The sequence below is a fragment of the Sus scrofa genome, chromosome 6, assembly GCF_054392235.1.
Source record: "Sus scrofa isolate SSC_HxYL_T2T_F1_AM1 chromosome 6, Sscrofa_HxYL_maternal_Yorkshire_Landrace_v2.0, whole genome shotgun sequence".
Lineage (NCBI taxonomy): Eukaryota > Metazoa > Chordata > Mammalia > Artiodactyla > Suidae > Sus > Sus scrofa.
In genome coordinates, this window is record NC_139388.1 from 170,880,454 (window position 1) to 170,905,345 (window position 24,892).

The 24,892-nt window shown below is 56.2% G+C and overlaps 1 protein-coding gene, 1 long non-coding RNA gene and 1 other non-coding gene across 54 annotated transcripts; 2 read left to right on the plus strand and 1 right to left on the minus strand.

The window, feature by feature from the left end:
• Positions 1-193: 193 nt before the first annotated feature.
• PTCH2 (patched 2) lies at positions 194-16,962 on the plus strand. 50 transcript variants are annotated; one of them, XR_014808460.1, is made up of 23 exons: positions 194-520; positions 941-1,133; positions 8,091-8,280; positions 8,385-8,454; positions 8,612-8,703; positions 9,528-9,723; positions 10,636-10,757; positions 10,899-11,046; positions 11,120-11,251; positions 11,333-11,488; positions 11,581-11,673; positions 11,985-12,110; positions 12,201-12,319; positions 12,427-12,775; positions 12,911-13,047; positions 13,136-13,223; positions 13,308-13,450; positions 13,538-13,718; positions 13,826-14,106; positions 14,196-14,333; positions 15,380-15,643; positions 15,728-15,827; positions 16,187-16,962. XR_014808460.1 is itself a non-coding variant. In XM_021096763.2 (22 exons), exons 1-22 carry the CDS (start codon positions 449-451, stop codon positions 16,451-16,453), a joined length of 3,624 nt encoding a protein of 1,207 aa, XP_020952422.2. In that variant the 5' UTR covers positions 194-448; the 3' UTR covers positions 16,454-16,962. The 50 variants fall into 50 exon arrangements, 30 of the variants coding, with proteins under 30 accessions (XP_020952422.2, XP_020952427.2, XP_084821393.1 ...); XR_014808459.1 differs by having other exon boundaries at positions 15,501-15,643; XR_014808461.1 differs by having other exon boundaries at positions 13,538-13,689; positions 15,501-15,643.
• Positions 14,297-24,805, minus strand: LOC146403015 (uncharacterized). Of its 3 annotated transcripts, none has more exons than XR_014808521.1 (4): positions 24,667-24,805; positions 18,513-18,567; positions 16,973-17,049; positions 14,297-14,420 (listed from the first exon to the last, which is right to left on the minus strand). It is a non-coding gene; the product is annotated as an uncharacterized LOC146403015 (long non-coding RNA). The 3 variants fall into 3 exon arrangements; XR_014808520.1 differs by lacking the exon at positions 14,297-14,420 and adding an exon at positions 16,044-16,179; XR_014808522.1 differs by lacking the exon at positions 14,297-14,420 and having other exon boundaries at positions 16,867-17,099.
• On the plus strand, positions 19,861-19,976 carry LOC146403016 (U5 spliceosomal RNA). The gene has a single exon (XR_014808705.1). It is a non-coding gene; the product is annotated as a U5 spliceosomal RNA (small nuclear RNA).
• Positions 24,806-24,892: the final 87 nt, after the last annotated feature.

Below are 24,892 nucleotides of genomic sequence, written 5' to 3' on the forward strand. Positions count from 1 at the left end.
GCGGGGGAGCGCGGCGAAGGGGGGCGCTGCCTGGGTGGTCTCCCGCCCCCGTCCCCCCCCCCCACCCAGCGGCTCCGTTGCCTAGCAGCGAATCCGGCCGCGCGGCTCCGGGTAATTTGCCGGCAGCTCAGCCAATGGGAGGGCGTAGCCGAGACCCGCTCCCTTTTTCTGGGACTCCGGCCGCCGCCTCGGCAGTGCTGCCGCCACCTCGAGCCGCGCCGGGTGTCGCGGGCCGGTAGCTGTTCCCGCACGCGAGACCCCCTCCGCCTGGGGCCAGCTCCGCCCCGCGCTGCAGCCGCTCACAGACGCCGCTGCGCATCCGCATCCGCGCCGAAGGGCCCCACTGATTCCTACGCGGGCCCCGCGCTACGCGGGCCCAGGCCAACCTATGGGGGCGCCAAACAGATAATGCGAACTGGGGGCGCCCCTGCTCCCCATCCCCTCCCGTATGGCTGGACCGCCACCCCTCGGGGAGCTACCCCCGGGCTACGCATCCCCAGATGGATCTGCAGCACCCCAGGTGAGCGGCAGGGAACCCGGAAGAAGGAAGGTTGGGACTGGGTCCAGAGACCCCAGGTGTGTCACTCTGCACAGGTGTGATGTGTCTAAGTACCAGGTGTTACTGCCCGCCCAGGAGAGGCTGTGTGTCTGCGTCTCCGACGCAGAGTGAACGTGCCTATGGGTCCACCTCTGTCCACCTGAGAACTGGTTGTGTGTGTGTGTTTCCTATCAGAAAATGAGTCTGTGCCCTCCTCAGGTGTGCTTGGGTGGGAGGCAGGGCATGGAGTGAAGTTTTTTCCAGGGCGGTCCTGTGTCTGTGAGGTCCTCCCTGTCCATCCCGAAACCTAGAAACTAGGGCTCGGCAGAGTGTGTCATAGGGAGGGGGTTTCGTGGGTGTCGTTGCGGTCCTGCCTGGCTGACCCTTCTCTCTCCATCCCAGATCCTAGCTGGGAGCCTGAAGGCTCCCCTCTGGCTGCGTGCTTCCTTCCAGGGCCTGCTCTTCTCTCTGGGCTGCGCGGTCCAGAGACACTGTGGCAAAGTACTCTTCCTGGGACTGTTGGCCTTTGGGGCCCTGGCACTGGGCCTCCGCGTGGCCGTCATTGAGACAGACCTGGAACAGCTCTGGGTGGAAGGTGAGTGGTGGACACCGGCCGCAGCTGCTTTGGTATGCTGAGCACAAGACAAGAACAGGGTGAGGGGCTGGGTATGAGTTCTGGTGGGCTTTGTTCTGGGTCTGGAGGGGCGCCTGCCTGCCAGAGCCTGGGCATCTGAGAGCACTGCTCCCTCCCTCCCACACCCATAAACGGGCATCTGCAGATGAGGGAGCCCTGTGAATAGTTGTCTGTGAGAGGGTGTGTTTATTGTTTATTGCCATTTTTTTATGTGTATTTGACTGTGCTGCAGAGTTTGTAAAGGCAACTGAAACAAGACCCCATCTTTCCGTAGCAAGGAAAGCATATGTACTGGGGAATAATATACAATATGACACAAAGCGGAAAATGATTGTGTTGGGAGTTCCCGCTGTGGCACAACAGGATCGGTGGCATCTTGGGAGCACTGGGACGCAAGTTCAATCCCCAGCCCAGGACAGAGGCTTAAGGATCCAGCGTTGCCACAGCTTTGGCTTAGGTCAAAACTGCGGCTTGGATCTGATCCTGGCCCAGGAACTCCATATGCCATGGGGTGGCCAAAAAAGATGAAAAAAAAAAGAAAAAAAATGGAGTTCCCGTCATGGCACAGCAGAAATGAACCCCACTGAGGTTTCAGGTTCCATCCCTGCCCTTTCTCAGTGGGTTAAGGATCCAGCATTGCAGACGCAGCCCAGATCCTGAGAGGGGGGATGGGCTGAGGGAGCAGGCTGTAGCTGGGATTAGACCCATAGCCTGGGAACCTCCATGTGCCTTGGGTGTGGCCCTAAAAAGACCAAAAAAAGAAAAAAAAAAAACGATTGTGCTGTATAAGAGAAGGCAGACAGAGATCACATCTGACTGAGAGAATCAGAAAAGTTAGAGCTAGAAGGCTAGGGAAACTTAATAACTCATCCAACAGGCCTCCAGAGAGAGGTTCCGCACACCGAGGCCCCCTGCAGCCATTTAGTGGACAGCAGCACAGAGTCTGCGCTTCGAGACAGCAGCAGAGTCGAATGGAACCAAGTCTTCTCATGGAAGCATCAGATTAAAGTGATTTCTTATTAGTGGTTTGGACGCAGCTCTCCTTTCCCTGGCGCCTGGTTTCACAGGGCAGCCCTTGAAGAGTCAAACACCCGCTCTGTTCTTTCCTGGGAAATGTGCATTAGTGGGCTCCCCCGAACCTCCCCAAGCCCTGGCCCACACCCAAAGGCAAGGCCCAGGTTAGAATCTCACACCCTTGAGTTATTTCAAATGCTGGCAAGCCCTAGGATCCAGAGCAGATGTTTCTTGGAGCCTGCCTGCCTGCTGGGCTCGCACACACCCCATCCGCACCCTAGCCCCAGCCCTCTGCAGACTCACAACATATACACACTCTGGGCCGGCCCTGGGGTCCAGAGCAGCTGTTTCTCTGTGCCTGCCTGCCCCCAGCCCCAGGACACATGTGCGTTCAGGCAGATACACATACCCCCACCCACACCACTGCTGCCTGGGTGGTCCCAGGATTTCCTGCCACAATAGAGGCTGCCTCCCCCCACCTTCCTCTTTCATTCCTCCCCGTCTAAACACTGCTCCATCCTCCACTTTCCTCATCCTCGCTCCTACCCGCCCTCCCGCACAGGACAGGCTGGATCCCACTGGATTTTTGCTGCTGCTCGTGGGAGGGTGAAATAAGAGCCTGAGAGCCGATCCCTAGGTCTTTTCCCTGTATTTCAGACTATCATTCGGTCCTGCATTGGCCAGGGCTGGGGGGTGAGGTAAAAGCCGTGATCTTGACCTGACCTTTCCTCTATACCTCTGTCGTTGAGGCTTCTTCCAGCAATGCCCTAGGCAATGAGGAACTGATCAAGGTGGGGACTGAAGGAGTTCCCATAATGGCTCAGTGGGTAACAAACCCGACTAGTATCCATGAGGACGCCAGTTTGATCCCTGGCCTCGCTCAGTGGGTTAAGGATCCCGAATTGCCGTGAACTGTGGTGTAGGTCAAAGACGTGGCTCAGATCCCACATTACTGTGCCTGTGGCGTAGGCTGGCAGCTGCAGCTCCAATTCAACCCCTTGCCTGGGCACCTCCATATGCCGAGGGTGCAGCCCTAAAAACTTAAAAAGACAAAAAAAAAAAGTGATGACTGAAGGGCATTCTCCATTCCTTTCCTGTTTAGCAAAATGCTAATACAGAAAGCAAAGAAAGAAGCGAGGAGTTCCTGCTGTGGCTCATTGGGTTAAGAATCTGGCTAGTATCCATGAGGTTCAATCCCCGGCCCCACTCAGTGGCTTAAAGGATCCCATGTTGCCGCAAGCTTCAGTGTAGGTCACAGATGCAAGTTGTTGTGGCGTAGGCTGCCAGCTGCAGCTCAGATTCGATCAACAGCTAGCCTGGGAACTTTCCTATGCCACAGGGCAGCCCTAAAAAGGCAAAAAGAAAAACTCAAAGAAGCAAGACTTTACCTCTCAGAGTTCGGGGTCTTCTCCAGCTTTGCTGTGTGAGATTTGGAATATGACTTCTTCCTGATCAATTTCATTTATTTATTTTTTTTGCTATTTCTTTGGGGCCGCTCCCACGGCATATGGAGGTTCCCAGGCTAGGGGTCCAATCGGAGCTGTAGCCGCCGGCCTACACCAGAGCCACAGCAACGCGGGATCTGAGCCGCGTCTGCAATCTACACCACAGCTCACGGCAACGCCGGATCATTAACCCACTGAGCAAGGGCAGGGACCGAACCCGCAACCTCATGGTTCCTAGTCGGATTCGTTAACCACTGCGCCACGACGGGAACTCCTTCCTGATCAATTTTAAAGCTAAAGGACTCAAAGGGAGCTCAGTGCATTAAAGAAGCCAGCGTTGCCTTGAGCTTCGGTGTAGTTTGTGGATGCGGCTTGGATCCCGCGTTGCTGTGGCTGTGGTGTAGGCTGGCGGCTACAGCTCCGATTAGACCCCTAGCCTGGGAACCTCCATATGCTGTGGGTGTGGCCCTAAAAAGACAAAAAATAATAGTAAAAATAAAGAAAAATCACAACATATAGCCCAACTAGTACTTACAGGAACAGTGATAGAGATAGTTCGGAGTTGGAGCTGTCCCTGGAGATAAGGAACAGGCAGCCCTTCTATCTAGAAGGCAGGGCACAGCCGCATATCAATTGGTGGAGCCACTGTTCACTGGATACTCAAAGCGGAAACCTTCAGCGTCAGCCTTAGTACTTCTTGCTCATCTGATTCATTACTAAGCAGCCAGTTCTTCCTTTTTTTTTGGTCACAGCAGGAACTCCCAGGTCTTCCTTCTCAGCCTCTCTCATAACAGACCCCTCCTTTCCACCCTCATGGCCGCTGCTCTGGGTGAGGCCTGGCCGTATCCCCCGAATGCATCGTTGAGGACGGTTTTAGTCTCGTGAAAAAGAGAGAAAGGGAAAGAGGGAGACTGACTTACCCCCCACCAGGAAGTCTGGCAGAAGACAGCAGAGAAGTTCCAGGATGGCTGATTCAGCAGTTGAAGGACCTCAGCAAGGACCCAGTTTCTTTCTCTTTTCTCCTTTACGTCCTGCGAGCTGGGCTCTTGTCCTCGGGCCTGGCGCCTCCTCCCGAGGTGCCCGCTGCAGTGGCAGGAAAGGGAAGTCACCCCTGTCCTGCATCCCTTTTTGAAAATGAGAGAAAGGATTTCCCTTGTGGCTCAGTGGGTTAAGCAGCTCAGGCTCAGGTCACTGCTGTGATGCGGGTTCAGTCCCTGGCCCAGAAACTTCCACATGCCATGCATGGGCACAGCCAAAAAAAAAAAAGAAAGAAAGTGAGGAAAAATTTACCAGCCATCCGTCTCCACCCCCATGGACTTCCATTTGGTTGCTTTGTCAAAAACTGTGTAGCATCCTATGCCTAAATTCTTCCCTTGGCAAAGGCGGTGGAATTACTTTGAGTTCTTAGACTAATCAAATTTCACCTCCTAAGGCTGGGGAGGGGCCCCCGCTGCCCTGAATCCCTAGGGTTGTCCGAGTTCTCCAGGAATTCAAGGGCTGGGAGTTGATTTTCTTTCCCGCTCTCCTTCAAATCTGCCTCCACACTGCCCTCCTGTGGTGTCTCTAAATCTGGCCGAGCCAGTCCCCTGCTTAGAGCCCTTCCACCAACCACCCTCCTAGGTCCTGGGGACTCCCTAGAACCAAGTTCAAGCTCCTTATCACACTCTGGGCTGCTTCTCCAGCAGCGTCTCCACCTCACTCTTAGCACCCCAGCAACCCTGAGCCTCTGACAGCTCCCTGCCTACGCCTGGTCCAGACCCCTCATCCTGACTTCTTCCCCGGCCAAATCCCAGCCGTCATTCACAGCTCAGTTCCAGAGTATATGGTCAGGTGATGAAAACATCAGGTCACCTCGCTTCTCTTCTCAAAACCTGCCATGGCTCCCATTTCACACAGAGACAACCTGAGTCTCTACCGAGCTTACAGGTCCTTATGTCTGAAATTTCTGAACCAGAGATTATGAACATTTCTGAGGGGCTTGAAATAATTGCAGTATTGCTTTCCCCCAAATATTATACCCAATTACATTTTTTTTTTTTTTTGCCTTTCTAGGGCCGTACCCACAGCACATGGAGGTTCCCAGGCTAGGGGTCGAATCGGAGCTGTAGCTGCTGGGCTATACCACAGCTATAGCAGTGCCAGATCTGAGCCTTGTCTGCCATCTACACTGCAGCTCATGGCAACGTCAGATCCTTAACCCACTGGGCAGGGCCAGGGATCAAACCGGAGTCCTCATGGATACTAGTCAGGTTCGTTTACCACGGAGCCACGATGGGAACTCCCCCAACTACATTCTTGTAGTAGATGGGTCAGAATGCATTCTTCTGGAGTTCCCTTGTGGTGCAGTGAGTAAAGGATCTGGCATTGTCACTGCAGCTCAGGTTGCTGCTGTGGCATGGGTTTGATCCCTGGCCCAGGAACTTCCACACGCCACAGGCACAGCCAAAAAAAGTTTTTAAAGAAAAAGATCAGCAGGTTAAGAACCCAACATAGTGTCTGCGAGGGGACAGGTTTGATCCCTGGCCTCACTTCGTGGGTTAAGGATCCCAGGTTGCTGCAAGCTGCAGAGTAAGTCGAAGATGCAGCTCGAATCCAGTGTCTCCATGGCTGTGGTATAGGTTGGCAGCTGCAGCTCCAATTTGACCCTTAGCCCGGGGACTTCGATGTGCCCCAGGCATGGCCATAAAAAGGACAAAAAGGAAGTTCCTGTCATGGCTTAGTGGAAACAAACCCGACTAGCATCCATGAGGATTCAGGTGGGATCCCTGGCCTCGATTAGTGGGTCAGGGATCCAGCGTTGCCATGAGCCGTGGTGTAAGTTGCAGATGAGAATCAGATCCCACGTTGCTGTGGCCGTGGTGTAGGCTGGCAGCTACAGCTCCGATTTGACCCCTAGCCTGGGAACCTCCAATGCTGCGGGTGCAGCCCTAAAAAGACAAAAAGAAAAAAATAGACAAAGTGGGACTGGAGGAGTTCCCGTTGTGGCACAGCGGAAACAAATCCGACTAGCATCCATGAGGATGTGGGTTTGATCCCTGACCTCACTCAGTGGGTCAGGGATCCCTCATTGCCATGAGCTGTGGTGTAAGTTGCAGGCATGGCTTGGATCCCGCCTTGCTGTGGCTGTGGTGGAGGCCGGCAGCTGCAGCTCCAATTCGACCCCTAGCCTGGGAACTTCCATAGGTCGCGGGTGTGGCCCTAAATAGCAAAAAAAAAAAAAAAAAAAAAAAAAAAAGTGGGGCTGGAGTCTTGAAGACGCAGTACCTGCGGGCCCTAGGGGTAGCAGTGACCCATAGGCAGGTGGAAGCAGGACTGGGTCTGAGCCCAGACCAAGTCCATAAGCCCCCCGTGGTGGTTTGGCCCTGGCCCTTGCCTGCTCCAAACCAGGCAGGTCAGAGCATCCCGCCGCCACAGCCCCCACTTACAGAGCTGGCCTCTGTAGCCAGCGTAATGCAGGACTTGATGAAGGCGACGGAGGTGGACCAGGCCCTGGGATTCCTCGTGGTCTGGACAGTGAGATTAGTAAAAGGGCTCCTCCCCTACCCACCACCCGCCCCAGCCCCCCGCCCACTCTGATGGCACCTCTTTGAGGGTACCTGCACTATGAGTGGTACCTGCACTGTGAGTGGAAACAGGCAGCATCCGACCCTCCGCCTCACCTGTGCTGCCCCAGCGCCGTTGTTGCCAGGTACCCTCGCCACCCTCTTTTCAGAGCAGTTTGCAAGAAGTTGTATGGATGTAAGGAATTCTCCTGTGACACAGGATCGGATGTGGTCACTGCATTGGCTTGGGTCACTGCTGTGGCACGGGTTTTATCCTTGGCTTGGGAACTTCCGCATACGTGGCTGTGGCCAAAGAAGAAAGATGTACGGATATAAACCACCCCCTGGGACAGCCTTTTGGTCTTTTTTTTTTTTTTTTGGTCTTTTTAGGGCCACACCCACAGCATATGGAAGTTCCCAGGCTAGGGGTCGAATCGGAGCTACAGCTGCCGGCCTACACCACAGTCACAGCAACTCGGGATCTGAGCCGAATCTTTGACCTACACCACAGCTCATAGCAACGCCAGATCCTTAACCCACTGAGTGAGGCCAGGGATGGAACCTGCGTCCTCACGGATACTAGTCAGCTTCGCCACCGCCGAGCCACAACGGGAACTCCTGATCTCTCATTTTTAAGTTATTTGCTCCAAACCCAGGCAACTGGGTTCACACTCAAACTGTATATACGTAGGTCGCAGAAGAATTCCGCAGAGCCACACTGCTGGGCCTCCACTCCAGGTTCCAAGCAGAGAACCAGGAGCCTGGGGAACCAGCGAGGCCATCAGGGAGAAGGCAGGGGCCCCTTGGCAGTGCTTCTCCTCTTATCCTGGGAGGCCTCAGGGGTTAGGATCCCGCGTCCCCAGAGCTCTGATCCGCTGAGGCTCTTTCCCCCCAGTGTTCTCTCTCTGCTCTGGCAGCCGGCAGCCGGGTGAGCCAGGAGCTGCAATACACCAAGGAGAAGCTGGGGGAGGAGGCGGCGTACACCTCGCAGATGCTGATACAGACCCCGCGCCAGGAGGGGGAGAACGTCCTCACGCCCGAGGCCCTTGGCCTCCACCTCCAGGCAGCCCTCACCGCCAGTAAAGTGCAAGTGTCCCTCTATGGAAAGTGCGTCTGGCTGAGCCCCTGAGCTGCTGGGGGTGCGACGCGCTGCCACGGGGCTGGCGAGAATCCCCCCCTTCTGCTGATCTCTGTGCCCCTGGCTGTTGCAGGTCCTGGGACTTGAACAAAATCTGCTATAAGTCTGGAGTTCCCCTAATTGAAAACGGAATGATCGAGCGGGTGAGTGTCCTGAGCTGTCCTCTGACACTGGGTCGGGGTGGGACCTTTTCCGCGGTGGGGGGGGGGCCCTAAAAGTCGGGCGGTGGGGCTCGGCAGAGGGCACCCTACGGAGAGAGGGCAGAGGGAGGACTGACATGGCCTGGGATGTCCCTGGCAGATGGTCGAGAAGCTGTTCCCGTGCGTGATCCTCACCCCCCTCGACTGCTTCTGGGAGGGAGCCAAACTCCAAGGGGGCTCTGCCTACCTGCCGTGAGTGCCGCCACTGCCGCCCCGCTCCCCGTCGGGACCTCCCAGGCAGAAAGGAGGGGCGGGGGTACACAGGGATGGAGACCCCTCCCAGGCCGGGGTCGGGGGACGGGCTGCCCCAGTCTGCCCACCCCCTTCTCACCTCCGAAGGAAGACCTGCCTTATGAGACACAATGAAACACCAAGGTCTGTAAGATGTGAACAAAGGAGAACAAGAACTTTGCCAGGGAGCGTTAGCTAGGGGTCGGCTCCGCTGCTGCCCCGGCCGGAAAGGAAACCTCTTACAGCAGTTCCCGTCGTGGTCCCGCGGAAACGAATCTGACTATCCATGAGGATGCAGGTTCGATCCCTGGCCTCGCTCAGTGGGTTAAGAATCCAGAAGTGCCATGCGCTGTGGTGTAGGTTGCAGGCGAGGCTTGGATCTGCTGTGGTGTAGGCTGGCGGCTACAGCTCCGATTGGACCCCCAGCCTGGAGAGCTCCACATGCTGGGGGTGTGGCCCTAAAAAACAAACAAAAAAGAAGGAAAGCCTGTTACAGCCATGCGCCCATACGGTTATATATTAGAACCAAGAAAGGGATGCGGCGGCACTTTTCTGGGCCTTTTCCTGTGTCAAATGCCGCCCGTCCTCGCGTCCCCGTCTCAGCCCCTTGCGTTCAGCTCATCCACCATCACGGCCGCAGCCTGGCGGGCCCAGCCGTGCGCACCTCCACATGAAGAGACAACGAGCAGCCAGGAGGAGGGCGGGGTGCTGCTCGGGCCCCATTCCAGCGGTTCGGCGCGTGGGAATTGACCCCTGACCCTCGCCAACCTTGGGCTCTCCCCCAGGGGCCGCCCCGACATCCAGTGGACCAACCTGGATCCGGAGCACCTACTGGAGGAGCTGGGCCCCTTTGCCTCCCTCGAGGGCTTCCGGGAGCTGCTGGACAAGGCACAGGTGGGCCAGGCCTACGTGGGGCGGCCCTGTCTGCACCCTGACGACCTCCACTGCCCGCCTAGTGCCCCTAACCACCACAGCAGGCAGGTGGGTTCCAGCCAGGTCTGCCCGGGAGGGGCCGTTTTCCTTACTTTCCTTTCACGCGGTCCCTGTTCTAGGAGAGAGCAGACTGCACTCTGTGCTCGGCCCCCCGTTTCCTGGACGCTGTCACCCCGCTAGACGCCTAGGCTGTCCCGTTCCCATGCGGTTCTCCTGAGGAACCGCCTATGAATCCCTTTGACTTTTCTAAGCCCAGAAAGGCTGGACCTCATCAAAAGAGACGTGTACATGGAAACAGGACCAGCTAGCCAAGCAGGAGTGTCACACCTGTCTCCTGAGTGTCGGTGATACTGTGAGGACCTTTCCAAAATCCACCAGAGTTGGAGTTCCCTGGCGGCTCAGCAGGTTAAGGATCTGGCATTGTCCCTGCTGTGGCTCTCTGTTTTTTCGGTTGGTTGGTTTCTTTTCAGGGCCGCACCTGCGGCATATGGAAGTTCCCAGGCTAGGGGTCCAATCAGAGCTGCAGCTGCCGGCCTACACCACAGCCACGGGATCCTTAACCCACTGAGTGAGGCCAGGGATTGAACCCACCACCTCATGGATACTAGTCGGGCTCGTTACCACTGAGCCATGATGGGAACTCAGCTGTGCACAGGTTCAATCCTTGGCCGGGGAACTTCCGCGTGCTGCAGGTGTGGCCAAAAGAACACCCACTGGGGTTATGCCAGCTCCTCCCAGCAGCCTGTTTTATAGGCTTCTGCCCCCTCTTGTGGCGTCCTCTCTGCAGGACCCTAGCTGTTCCCTTCCGGAGTAAACAAGAGGCTCAGGAGAATGGTTATCTATACTTGAGGCCTGCAGAGCTCTGTGGCAGGCGTGGTTCCTGGAGGTACCACCCCAGAGACACCCAGTTATCCACCACCAGGGCCTCGAGTCATACTCGCCTCCCTGCCCCTCCTCCAGGCTCCCAATGTGGCTCAGGAGCTGAGCGGGGGCTGCCACGGCTTCTCCCACAAGTTCATGCACTGGCAGGAGGAACTGCTGCTGGGGGGCATGGCCAGGGACCCCCAAGGACAGCTGCTGAGGTAGGGCCTTTCCTGGGAGCTGGCAGGGGCGCCTCAGGCCTGGGGAGCCACACCGATGCCACACTGCTCTGGCCAAAGTCCCCTGCCCCCACCAGGTGTTCGGGGCAGCTCAGACCCCCGATTCTCCTGTCCCCCCCCCAGGGCAGAGGCCCTGCAGAGCACCTTCCTGCTGATGAGCCCCCGCCAGCTGTACGAGCACTTCCGGGGCGACTACCAGACCCACGACATCGGCTGGAGCGAGGAGCAGGCCGGCACGGTGCTGCAGGCCTGGCAGCGGCGCTTCGTGCAGGTCAGTGTGCGGCGCAGGCAGTGAGGTGCCCCGGGGCCGCTGCCTCCCCCGCCTCACAGCCCGCTCTCTGCAGCTGGCCCAGGAGGCCCTGCCTGGGAACGCGTCCCAGCAAATCCACGCCTTCTCCGCCGCCACCCTGGACGACATCCTACACGCCTTCTCCGAAGTCAGCGCCACCCGTGTGGTGGGAGGCTACCTGCTCATGGTGGGTCCTCCTGGCGCCTTGCCCACCCCTGCCCCCCGAGCCCTGGGAGCCCTTCTCCGAGCCTGCCCTCTCCCCCCACAGCTGGCCTACACCTGCGTGACCATGCTGCGGTGGGACTGTGCCCAGTCCCAGGGAGCTGTGGGCCTTGCCGGGGTGCTGCTGGTGGCCCTGGCGGTGGCCTCGGGCCTCGGGCTCTGTGCCCTGCTCGGCATCGCCTTCAATGCTGCCACTACCCAGGTACGCCAGGACTGCAGGGCGCACTTGGGAGCCAACCGCCCAGGCCACTCAGCTGCTCCGCTCCTCAGCTGCCCGCCCCTGTGCCGCTGCAGGTGCTGCCCTTCTTGGCACTGGGAATCGGCGTGGATGACATATTCCTGCTGGCACATGCCTTCACAGAGGCTCCGCCTGGCACCCCTCTCCAGGTGAGCCTCGTCCTCCGGCCTGGGCTCACCGGAGGCTGTTCTGCACAGGGGCTGAGAGCCTCTTGGTTTGAGTGACCCCGAGCTGGTAATTAACCTCTCTGGCCTCCTGTCCGCATCCGCAAACACGGGAAATCCTAGCACTTGTGTCCTGGGGGTGGTTGTGCGGCTCGGTGATGCAGTTCACGTTGAGTGCTTAGAACGGCGTGGGACGATTCGCGGGACCCAGTCAGTGTTGGCTGCTGCGCCGTCCCCCTACCTGCCCTGCCACCCAGGTGCCCGAGCCTCCCTCTCACGCTGCCTTGTCCCGGCAGGAGCGCACCGGTGAGTGTCTGCAGCGCACGGGCACCAGCGTCGCGCTCACGTCCATCAACAACATGGTGGCCTTCTTCATGGCCGCCCTCGTGCCCATCCCTGCCCTGCGGGCCTTCTCCTTGCAGGTGAGGCCTCCCAGCGGGGCCCGGGCTCAGGGCGGGCGTGGAGCCGGGGGCGGGCTTCACCCAGGCTCTCTGCCCCCCCTCCACCCCCAGGCGGCCATAGTGGTCGGCTGCAACTTCGCAGCCGTGATGCTTGTCTTCCCGGCCGTCCTCAGCCTGGACCTGCACCGGCGCCACTGCCAGCGTCTTGATGTGCTCTGCTGCTTCGCAAGGTACCCGCCCCCGCCAGCAGGCCGTCCTCGCTTGGCCCTGTCCCACCCTGTCCCCTCAGCAGCATTTCCAGACACAGACCTGTCACCCCTCTCTCTGCCTCTTCCAGCCCCTGCTCTGCTCGGGTGATTCAGATTCTGCCCCAGGAGCTGGGGGATGGGACAGTACCCGTGGGCATTGCCCGCTTGACTGCCACCGTTCAAGCCTTTGCCCACTGTGAAGCCAGCAGCCAGCATGTGGTCACCATCCTGCCTCCCCAAACCCACCTGGTGCCCCCACCTTCTGACCCTCTGGGCTCTGAGCTCTTCAGCCCGGGAGGGTCCACACGGGACCTTCTAGGCCAGGAGGAGGGGACACGGCAGAAGGCAGCCTGCAAGTCCCTGTCCTGTGCCCACTGGAATCTTGCCCATTTCGCCCGCTCTCAGTTTGCACCCTTGCTGCTCCAACCCCATGCCAAGGTAAGGCTGCAGGCTCAGGCAGCCTGAGGTGGGACGGGGCAGAGGCTTCTCAGGTGTCTCCGGGCCCCAAGAAGGGCAGCAGGCTCAGCCCCGGGGGTATCCCTGGGCCTCCAGCTTAGTTGCTGTTTCCCACAGGCCATGGTGCTGGTACTTTTTGGGGCTCTTCTGGGCCTGAGCCTCTATGGAGCAACCTTGGTGCAGGATGGGCTGGCCCTGACAGATGTGGTGCCTCGGGGCACCAAGGAGCATGCCTTCCTGAGCGCCCAGCTCAGGTACTTCTCCCTGTACGAGGTGGCCCTGGTGACCCAGGGTGGCTTTGACTACGCCCACTCCCAACGCGCCCTCTTTGATCTGCACCAGCGCTTCAGTTCCCTCAAGGCCGTGCTGCCCCCACCGGCCACCCAGGCGCCCCGCACCTGGCTGCACTATTACCGCAACTGGCTCCAGGGTGAGAGGCGAGGGGCCCGGCAGGGAGGGCTGCAGCCAGCCAAGCCCCCCGAACCCCATGCCAGCCTTCCCGGTTCTCTCCCAGAAATCCAGGCTGCGTTTGACCAGGACTGGGCTTCCGGGCGCATCACCCGCCACTCGTACCGCAATGGCTCCGAGGATGGCGCCCTGGCCTACAAGCTGCTCATCCAGACCGGGGATGCCCAGGAGCCTCTGGATTTCAGCCAGGTTGGGAGAGGAAAGGGCAACGGTCCGGGAGCTCAGAGGGGCCCAGGCCTCACGGGCCCAGGCCTTCAGCCCGCTCTGCCTCCGCAGCTGACCACGAGGAAGCTGGTGGACCAGGAGGGGCTGATTCCACCCGAGCTCTTCTACGTGGGGCTGACCGTGTGGGTGAGCAGCGACCCCCTGGGTCTGGCAGCCGCGCAGGCCAACTTCTACCCCCCGCCTCCCGAGTGGCTGCATGACAAGTATGACACCACCGGGGAGAACCTTCGCAGTGAGTGCTGGGGGGCCCAAAGAGCCTAGGCCTGGGCCCGCGCAGGCCCCACCCCGAGGCCCTGCTCCGCACTCCCCGTGCTCACCGGCCCGCCCTCCCCCCTGCAGTCCCGGCGGCCCAGCCCCTGGAGTTCGCTCAGTTCCCTTTCCTACTGCGCGGCCTCCAGAAGACCGCAGACTTCGTGGAGGCCATCGAGGGGGCCCGGGCAGCGTGTGCTGAGGCAGGCCGGGCTGGGGTGCGTGCCTACCCCAGCGGCTCCCCGTTCCTCTTCTGGGAGCAGTACCTGGGCCTGCGACGCTGCTTCCTGTTGGCCATCTGCCTCCTGCTGGCGGGCACTTTCTTCGTCTGCGCCCTGCTGCTGCTTAGCCCCTGGACGGCTGCCCTCATCGTAAGTCCTTGCGGGGTGCGGCTGGAGAGACCCACAGCTCCCCGACTCTGCCCTGCCCAGGAGCCCTGGGTGAGCCCTGCCCTCCCCAGGTGCTGGTCCTGGCGATGATGACCGTGGAGCTCTTTGGCATCATGGGTTTCCTGGGCATCAAGCTGAGCGCCATCCCCGTGGTGATCCTGGTGGCGTCTGTGGGCATCGGTGTCGAGTTCACTGTCCACGTGGCTCTGGTGAGCACAGGTGCTGGGGAGGGGCGGGCCAGCAGGTTCACTCGGCAGTCTGCCAGTGTTGACCAGGCACCTACTGTGTGCTAGGTCCTGTTTAAGAAAGGGGAGATGAGAGTAACCCAGACAGGCTTTACCTTCAGGGGAGCTTATTCTACGGTGCAAGGTAAACGGTAAAAAGTAAGCAGCCATTTCAGTAGAGGGGCGGCCAAGAGGCCCGAGAGGATCAGAGAAATGCGGTGGTAGCTGGACGCCAGGGCGGGTGAAAGACAGGTTCCACCAAGATGGAGGTAGTAGAACTGAGGCAGGCAGGCCTCCCCACAGCTCCCTGTTCTCTGGCAGAGGAGGAGTGGGCATGGGGTGGGGGCCGTGGACCGACCAGCTGGAAGCACCAGACCCCACAAACAGCTCCCTTTTTTCCCCCATAAAAACCTTATTGTTTTTCTAAGAACAACACATAGGGAGTTCCCGTCCAGGCCCAGTGGTAACAAAGCTCAAGGAGTATCCACGAGGTTGCAGGTTCGATCCCTGGCCTCGCTCAGTGGGTTACTCTGGCACTGCCATAAACTGAGGTGAGGAGCACAGACACAGCTTGGATCTGGCCTTGCTGGGGCTGTGGTGTAGGCCAGCAGCTGTCGCTCCAATTCATCCCCTCGCCTGGGAACCCCCATATGCCACAGGTGCAGCCCTTAAAAAAAAAAAAAAAAAGACAATATATAGTCCTTGGGGGGACAAAAAAAAGTCAGCATGTAGGAAAGAACCAAGAAAAAATTAGAGAGACTCCGAAATGTCACCCTGAGAAGTTATCACTTTTGGTGTCCACCCTTCTGCCCCAGGAGTCAGCAAACTTTTTCTGTAAAGGGCCAGATAGTAATAATTTTAGGCCCGGCCGTATGTCTCTGCGGCGACTCTGCCCTCCCAGCACAAAAGCAGCCGGAGGTTACAGGTACACGAAGGGGCGTGGCTGTGCGTCAACAAAACTTTATTGATAAAAGACACGCGCTGGCCTGTAGTGTGCCGACCTAGTCTGGACATCTCTCTGTCAACTCCAGGAACTTGGTTCCCATGGTTGCCCCGGCCTTCCGTGGGCCAAGGCGAGGGTGAGCCCGGGACCCACAGGCGAGCTGGCCCTGGTTGGCCGAGGAGCAGCTCCAGGACCCCTTTGTTCCCCAGGGCTTCCTGACCGCCCAGGGTAGCCAGAACCTGCGGGCTGCCCGCGCCCTGGAGCACACATTCGCCCCGGTGACCGATGGCGCCGTCTCCACGTTGCTGGGTCTGCTCATGCTTGCTGGTTCCAACTTTGACTTCATCGTCAGGTAGGGAGGCTCGGGCACGGCGGCGGGGCTGGCCGGCCCTGGCCGCGGGACCTGCCCGGCTGACCCCCGCCCCCGCCCCCCCAGGTACTTCTTCGTGGTGCTGACAGTCCTCGCGCTGCTGGGCCTCCTCCACGGGCTGGTGCTGCTGCCTGTGCTGCTGTCCATCCTGGGCCCCCCGCCAGAGGTGACCACACCCGCCTTCTGCTCCCGGCCCGCAGGATGGGGCGGGAAAGGCAAGGGGAGGGACAGAGACAGGACAGGGGGCGCTCAGTGGCCAACAGACGGGGCTCAACTCACAAGGACACCTCCCCATGAGGTGCCACCAACTGAAGGTGGCATCCTCCCCTTTTGCCCAGACAGACAGCATGTCCCTCTCCCCCAGACTCCTTCAAAGACCCACCTTAGCCTTTCGGGGTCCCGAGCAGGGTGCAGGGTTTGCCCCAGGCCCAACATCCTGTCCTTGATCAGCTCTCACATCCTGCTGGAAGCCACCGGAGGACCCCAGGAGCCCGAGCTCACTGGGGCTGATGTCTCCCCTGCCAGGTCGTACAGATGTACAAGGAGAGCCCAGAGGTCACGAGCCCCCCGGCTCCACGGGCAGGAGGGCTCAGGTGGGAACTGCCACCCACCTTGCCCGAGAGCTTTGCCAGAGTGACCACATCCATGACCGTGGCGCTCCGCCCACCCCCACTGCCTGGCGCCTACATCCACGCAGCCTCGGAGGAGCCTGCTTGGTCCCCTGCTGCCACACCCGCTGCCAGCGGCTCCAGCAACCTCAGTTCTAGGGGACCGTGTGCAGCCACCGGATGAAAGCAGCTAAAGCATTGAGACCCTTTGGGGGCCCCATGAAGTCACTGGGAAGCCCTGGGTGGGTGACTCAAGGCAGGGCAGACTCCTGGGGGGCCCTGCTGCTGCTGCTGCTCTCTGCCTCCATCCCTCCCTTGACCCAGCCATCACGGACCCCCGTCGTACCCACACAGACCTACCACCCTCGAGGCTGCTCACAGCCTCGCACGCACGGGTCCTCTGTGCACGTGCTGTGTCTGGGTCGGGTAAAAGCCAGCACTTCAGGCTGCAGGGCAGGCCTGCCCCCCTCCCCACCCCAGGCTGCTGCCCCCAGCAGACCCAGCCTGAGGCACCCTCTGCCAGTCCTGGTCCCCCACTGCTTGGTGACTCCTGGATAGGCGCGCCACACCCCCGCCCACATCGCACCACATAAATTATTTATATGAAGATGTTTATTTTTGTAGTTGATATAGATGTTAGCTATGCTGAAAGTTTTATTTTTAAAAGAGTGAAATATATTCTATACGAACTCATCTCAAATACCTTTGGTGCTGTTCTTTCCGCTGGAGCCGTGAGCTTGCGAGGTCCTGGGCTCCTCTCGCCCTTGGTCGGTTTGCCACCTGGCAAGTGGAGATGCTCACGCGCTTGGTAACAGCGTCTGGCTGAAGTGCTTGGCGCACAAAACAACGCGAATGTCTTTGGGGTCAGACCCCACTGCGTGTTTTCAGAGCCATCATAATCCAGCCCTGCACGTCTCTTCACTCATCCCCACTTTCCTGTTTCGGCAGCATGGGGGGATGGGCAGAGGACCACTGCCGTGCAGCAGGGGGGAGGTGAAGGGGAAGCAGATGGAGAAAGTGGCTGAGGTGTCCCCCTGTGGTGCAGTGGGTTAAGAACCTGATGGCAGCCACTTGGGTCCACTGCAGAGACATGAGTTTGATCCCTGGCCCCGAATCTTCCACATGCCACAGGTACAGACATTAAAAAAAAAAAAAGAAAGGGAGTTCCCACTGTGGCTCAGTGGGTTAAGAACTGGACTAGTATCCATGAGGACTGGGGTTCGATCCCTGGCCTCTCTCAGTGGGTTTAAGGACCCAGTGTGACCGCAAGCCGCAGTGTGGGTCACAGATGCAGCTGGGCTCCTGTGTGGCTGTGGCTGTGGCTGTGGCGTAGGCCAGCAACTGCAGCTCTGATTCAATCCCTCCTTAACCACCTGGGAACCTCCTTATGCCATAGGTGCAGCAAAAAAGAAAAAAGAAAAAAGGGGCCAACTGGGGTTCTCTTGTGCAGCAGGTTAAGGACCCAGCATTGTCATGGCAGCAGCTTGGGTGGAGGGCACAGCTCCTTCTCTCCACCAAAAAAAGAAATTGGCCAATTAAAACAGAAACGGGGTCGGTAGGGTCTGCGGAGATATTGTAGAAGTTTTGTGCCAGACCAACTTCCAAGGCAGAGGCCTCTGCAAGTCAGCAGTCAGCTTGGCGCCCCAGAGGCATCTTTGGCCAGACAGGTGGCAGATCAGTGGGGGCACTGTCAAAAGTGAGTTTGCCCTGGCAGCCAGTGAGCAGTGTATTTAAGCTGTTTGTTCTGTGAAGGCTCAACAGCCCCACTGTACAGAGGACTGAAGAGTCTGGCCACACCCCTGGGTGTAGAGCACAGTCTGAGCCAGCGGAGGGGGTGGGCCGTGTTTTTATTGCCCCTCAATTATCCCAGGGCTCAGTCTCCACGGACACACCTATACGCCCTGGGGTCCACTCACTCACCAGGAACGAACCCACCCCAGAGCAATGCCTTCTCACACCCCACCCCACCAGGCCAAAGGCCAGAAAATCAGGTTCTGACCGAAAGCAGGGAAGAAAAAAAACCTACTACTGCTGAATCAACATAAAAATGCTTGAGAAGATTTAAGAGAAGCGGGTAGCTGGCTTAGACCCTAGAGTAGGAGGTGCATCCAGGATGCCCAAGGGATGGACGCCGGATTTGGGTCCAGGAGTGTTTGGGTCACTATGGAGGGGCTTTGGGGTAGAGCAAGAGAGCTCCCCAGGATGGAATAGTGCAAAAGATGTCAGCCCACAGTGCCACTTACCAGCTGAGTGCCCTGGAAAGTCAGACAACCTCACTGAGACGCAGCATCTTCATCTCTGAAATGGGAAGATGAGAGCATATCTTGTAAGGTGCTGTCTTTTCCTTCCAGGACGTTTTGGTGGTGCTGCTGCTGCTGGTGGTGGTTTGTTTTTTACAGCCACACCTGTGGCATATGGAAGTTTCTGGGCTGGGGGTCCAATCAGAGCTACAGCTGCCAGCCTGTATACCACAGCCACAGCAACACGGGATCCCAGCGGTGTCTGCAACCTACACCACAGCTCATGGTAACACGGGAGCCCCGACCCATTGAGGGCGGCCAGGGATCAAACCCACATCATCATAGACACGAGTCGGATTTGTTTCCACTTTGCCACAACAGGAACTCCCCTTTCAGAATTTTAAATGAAATATTTACATAAGAAATAACCTGGCTTCTCATAGGTGCTATTTTCTTCGCAAGATGCTGAAAATTTGTGCTCTGATTGCATAACCCTGAAACATGGAATAGTGTCCTGGTGTGGCAGCAGCTGAGGGGCTCCAGGCAGTTGGAGCTGGACCACTCCAGGAAGGGTCAGTCCTGGGGCACCTTCCACAGCCAGTCTGGGGTACTGCCCAGCCTAACTCCATCGGGCCTCCGCATCGCCCCCGCTCTCTTGGGACAGCGAAGGGCCACGCTCACAGCCTTCGTTCACACACACCACACTCTACTCCAGACAAGTAAATGACTTTCAGGGTTCACCTCCCATAACTTCAGAGTATACGCTTTCACCTCTGCTGCACAAACCGTCCTCCCAAAGAAAGTGGATGCCATCTCCTCCAGAAGGGATGGTGATTTGCCCCCTACATGGTCCCAGTGCCCTGAGTATCTGTGCTCCATCGTTCCCCCTTCTGTCTCTAGAACCGGATTGGGATTTGCGTGGGGGCGGCCGGGGCGGGGTCCCCAGAAACAGGGAGAACTAGCAACGGGAGCTATCCCAGCCTCAGTAAGGGACTCGGCACCCAGCGGAAAGCGCCCTTATCTCAGCAGGCAAACCGGACACAAGGGGCGGAGGGGAAGGCAGGCACAGCGAGGGAGCGCGGGAGAGCTGCGGCCCAGGAGTCCCCACCGAGCGCGCCACCAGGGCCACCTGCGATTTGCATACCCATGGTGCACCACGAAAACACAGCTTCACGACGCTTGAGTTCCAGCCCCACGGGCATTTGTCCATCGTTGGCCGCATGGTGCCCGTTAGACATACATTGTCTATGTAAATTCCACGCAAGGCGTGCAAACGGCTAAGGACCTGAACAACCATAAGTGAGCTAAGTGCTGTGTCGCTCTGGGAGGTCCCCAGCGGAGGCAGCCTGTCATGCTCTGGTTTCTCTTCAGATCGTATAAATCTTTCGCCTTTTACTAAAGATTTCCGTGGAGAGGAACAGTTGTGAGTGTTCAACCAATTTTTTGAGGCCTCGTTTTCTCGAGGCTACATTCTCAAAATGAAAAATAGAACTTATCTGGGGTTTTTCATTTGAAAGTTATGCTAATTCACGTACATAATTTAGTTGTTTATACTGTGGGTGTTTCTCATCATTGCTACATTCTACAGAGATTATGTCTGTGCTTTTGGACACAATGAAGTAGGAACCTGAGTTTCCCAAGTCTTAAGTGGGTTTTTCCTTTGTGTACTATTTATTTATCTATAGAAAACCACCTGTTGTGGTTTGAGGTACAACTGGAATATCCCTTGGCCTCCCTGGTTTCCCTTACATGACAGCAGGGAGGCAGTGACAGATCCAAAGTTCCTTACTTTAACAAGCTTGATTTTTTTTTTTTTGTTTTTTGGTGGAACTACACAGTACAGACGTTGGTTAATATACAATCCCAGTGAGAATTATCCTGCAGAAACAGCATTATGAGATGACAGGGTGGTGACCCCAGCTGTCCTCTCGTCCCTGGGTCTTAGATCTATGTCCTCTTTGTAGAGGAGCTCATCTAGATCTGTGGCGCTTTTTTTTGTTGTTTTTTTTTTTTTTTCTTTTCTTTTCTAGGGCCACACCCGTGGCACATGGAGGTTCCCAGGCTAGGGGTCTAATCGGAGCTGTAGCCACTGGCCTATGCCACAGCAGTGCAGGATCCTTAACTTATTGAGCGAGGCCAGGGATACTAGTTGGGTAGTTACTGCTGAGCCACAAGGGGAACTCCCCAAATAGTTGTTTTAAATGTAAATCCGTCACACACACCACTCTCCTACACACGCCCTCCTAATGCCTTTCCCCAGCAAGATTCAAGTCTCTCCTTCAGGTCTCTAGTCCAGTGTTATCTCATCAGAGGTCTACACCCACCTCGCTGTATGAAAGGGTCCCACAGCCACACCACTATTTATCCCTTTAACATGCTTTATTTTTTGGTGCAAACCACTCCCTGAAATACCACACATGAATTTCTTTACTTGTCTGCTGTATGTTTCTCCTAAAACGTAAGTTCTGTGAGGCAGAGACTTCGCCTGACTCGTTTTCTGATGCATCACGTGCCCTAAATCACTACATCGATGACCACTCGATGAATATTTGTGGAACAAATGAATGCATTATTTTCTAAACATACGTACTGTCCCACTACAGTTCTAAGCTTTACAAAATCAATTTAATCTTAAGAACCCAACTAGATTTTTTTCATTTTAGGGCACATCTGAGGCATATGCAAGTTCCCAGGCTAGGGGCCGAATCGGAGCTGCAGCCGCCGGCCTACACCACAGCCACAGCCACGCCAGATCCAAGCCTTGTCTGCGACCTATACCACAGCTCACCGCAACACCAGATCCTTAACCCAATGAGCGAGGCCAGGGATCAAATCCACATCCTCATGGATACTAGTCGGGTTCTCAACCCACTGAGCCACGATGGGAACTCCCTAAACATGCTCTCTTATGATCTCCATCCCCGCCCCCCCCCACCCCTGTTTTTGGCTACTCCCACTGCCATACGGAAGTTCTTCCGGGCCAGAGATTGAATCCAAGCCACATCTGCAACCAATGCTAGAGCTGCTATAACACGGGATCCTTAACCCACTGTACCCAGCCAGGGATTTAACAGGCAACACCACAAAGACAAGTTGGATCATTAACTCACTGCGCCAAGCAGAACTCCCATGATCTCCATTTTATAAATGGAAAAGAAAGAAGATTACAGAAAATTACATAGCCTCACTCAAGTCACAAAGCCAGGAAGTGGTGGAGCTGAGATTCAAACCCACGCAGCCTGGATCCAAAAGAGGCATAGTCACTGTGCCACTGATGGGGCTTAGGACATGACCCTCCAAATATGGCACCTCGATATACTGAATATTTTAAGCTGAAAGAATTGGAGAAGACAGGAAAATCATTCTGACCTCCCCACTCCCCAAACCCTTCTTCCACGACATGGGACATAAAACCCTCAGGTGAGGGAGTTCCCATCGTGGCGCAGTGGTTAACGAATCCGACTAGGAACCATGAGGTTGCGGGTTCGGTCCCTGCCCTTGCTCAGTGGGTTAATGATCCGGCGTTGCCGTGAGCTGTGGTGTAGGTTGCAGACGCGGCTCGGATCCTGCGGGTGCGGCCCAAGAAATAGCAACAACAGCAACAACAACAAAAAGAAAGACAAAAAGACAAAAAAAAACCCTCAGGTGAGAGACGCCTTTCCTATAGTGGGAGCAAAGGAGCATCCTTATCTCCAAGGACAATGAGACTCTGAAGAGAATTCTAAATTCCCCCCAGACTGATTCCCCTTCATACTCTTTAACCTGGCATAAAAATACTTTGGTTCAACTGTCTCTCCCGGTTTTCCTTTCCTTATGAAGGCTCCCATGTCACAAAAAATTATATTAAATAAATTTATATGATTTTTCCCCTGTTAATCTGTCGTTTGTCAGTTTATTTATTTAGCTTTTTAAGGCCACACCACAGTATATGGAGGTTTCCAGGCTAGGGGTCGAATTGGAGCTGTAGCTGCTGGCCTACACCCCAGCCACAGCAACGCCAGATCCGAGCCGCCTCTGCGATCTACACCACAGCTCACGGCAGCACTGGATCCTTCACCCGCTGAGCGAGGCCAGGAATCAAACCTGCATCCTCATGGATGCAAGTCAGACTCATTTCCACTGAACCACAATGGGAACTCCCGCCTTTTGTCAGTTTAATCTCAAGACCCAGCCAGCGACCCTAAAAGCAGCAAGGAAAGCTTCTTCCTCCCAATGCTACCTTTTCTTTCAGCAAATGGAGTCATGCCCTGCTTGGTCTTCACCAAGCTTTTCTCACCAGCGATCAGGGGTGTTTTAACTTCACTGTAGGAATAGATCATGTTCAATTTAACCAGTCCTCTAGGACATCTAGCTTGTCTTCAATTTTCATTATCCAAACAAAGCTGTCATGAAACAGTATTGAGGGTAATCACGTGTTCAGTCTTGAGAGATAATTCCCAACGACTATCTTTTTTTTTTTTATCTTTTTGCCATTTCTTGGGCCGCTCCCTCGGCATGTGGAGGTTCCCAGGCTAGGGGTCTAATTGGAGCTGTAGCCGCCGGCCTACGCCAGAGCCACAGCAACGCCAGATCCGAGCTGCGTCTGCAGCCTACACAGGTCACAGCAATGCCGGATCCTTAACCCACTGAGCAAAGCCAGGGCTCGAACCCGCAACCTCATGGTTCCTAGTCGGATTCACTAACTACTTTCATTTGTTACACATTTTGTCTTCCTGAATCTCCCTGAAGGAAGATCTCTTGGCCTGAAGTTGTGCCTTGCTCATCACAAGGTTCCTAGTTGGATTCACTAACCACGACGGCAACTCCCGAATGACTATCTTTAATCCATGTGCAACATATTTTTATATAAAATCCCTGGAGTTCCTGTCATGGCACAGCGGGAGTGAATCCGACTAGGAACCATGAGGTAGCAGGTTCGATCCCTGGCCTTGCTCAGTTCATTAAGGATCTGGCGTTGCCATGAGCTGTGGTGTAGGTCGCAGGCGTGGCTCGGATCCTGCGTTGCTGTGGCTGTGGTGTAGGCTGGCGGCTACAGCTCTGATTAGACCCCTAGCCTGGGAACCTCCATATGCCACGGGTGTGGCCCTGAAAAGACCAAAAAAAAAAAAAAAAAAAGGCCAAAAAATAAAATAAAATAAAATCCCTGAGAATAACTTTTTTTTCCCCTCGTCAACTGCCCCTAATTTCACTTGATAGTATCTTGTTTTGTAGCTCCTTTAAACCCTCTATGGAGTTTAAATCAGAAAACAAGGTCAGGAATTCCCTGATGGTCTAGGACTTGCTGCTTTCACCACTGCAGCCTGGGTTCAATCCCTGGTCTGGGAACTGAGATCCCACATCAAGCTACTGCATGCCCAGGCGGGGAAAAAAAACCAAACCAAAGTCATCTCTGAACATTTACGGAGCACTGATTATATGACAAGGACTGGGAAGCAGAGATGAGCAAGGCACAACTTCAGGCCCAGAGATCTTCCTTCAGGGAGATTCAGGAAGACAAAATGTGTAGCAAATGAAAGGGGAGCATGGGGAGTCTTCAATAATCGAGAGAGCAGACCCAGAGCTAGAGGACCACTGCCTTCGGCACCAGGGAATTTATGCAAAGGTACAGTTGAGAGTTGCTACTACTTGGCACCGCTAATAACGCTGAGTTCCCCTGAAAGTGAAATACATTATATTTTGTCCTGAGGGCAATGGGGATGTTGATGATTTTTTTTTTCTTTTTTTTTTTTTGGCCATGCCCATCAGCATATGGAAGTTGCCAGGCCAGGGACTGAACCCATGCCACAGCAGAGACCAGAGCCACTGCACTGACATAGCTGGATCCTTAACCCGCTGTGCCATATGAGAACTTCTGAAGGAAGTTGATATGAGTAGGACTGACGATCTTAGATAAGTGTATGGTCAGGCCACTCAAGATGGCTGTTCTTTTTTTTTGCTCTCTGTACATCCCCTGCTCGACCAGTGCCTGCCTATTCACCTACAGCCTACACACAGGACTAAGCTTCCTACAGATTTGCCCCAGGCACCAGCTAATGATTGTTCTTCTCAAAGGGGTGGTGAGGGGAGTGCCCTCTGCTGGTTTCCCTGACTGCCAATGAGCCAAGCTGACATCAACTCCCCTTCCCCCCAGGAGTGAGGCCTGCCCCATCCTACCCACCTTCTGCAGCACACAATGGGGTGTCGCTCCTGGACCTTGCTTCGGACATGTAAGATCCCCCAGTCCATGAAACGCTGATGTCTCCGCTGCTGATTCCAGGCTCATTCTTGGGTCTTGCTGAAGCTGAAGCTGGGCAAGTACAGACCTTACAGGCCTGTGAGGCCATAGCCCAACAAGAAGTCTGGTGACAGTGGGAAATGGGGGGGGGGGGGTGGGTTCCGCAGGC

Excerpts from the sequence above, each read along its gene's own strand:
- PTCH2 (XM_084965256.1), top strand. The coding sequence starts at position 449 with ATGGCTGGACCGCCACCCCTCGGGGAGCTACCCCCGGGCTACGCATCC. Across the intron at positions 1,134-8,090 it reads GGAACAGCTCTGGGTGGAAG|CCGGCAGCCGGGTGAGCCAG; the intron begins GTGAGTGGTGGA and ends CTGCTCTGGCAG. Across the intron at positions 8,704-9,527 it reads GGGGGCTCTGCCTACCTGCC|GGGCCGCCCCGACATCCAGT; the intron begins GTGAGTGCCGCC and ends GCTCTCCCCCAG.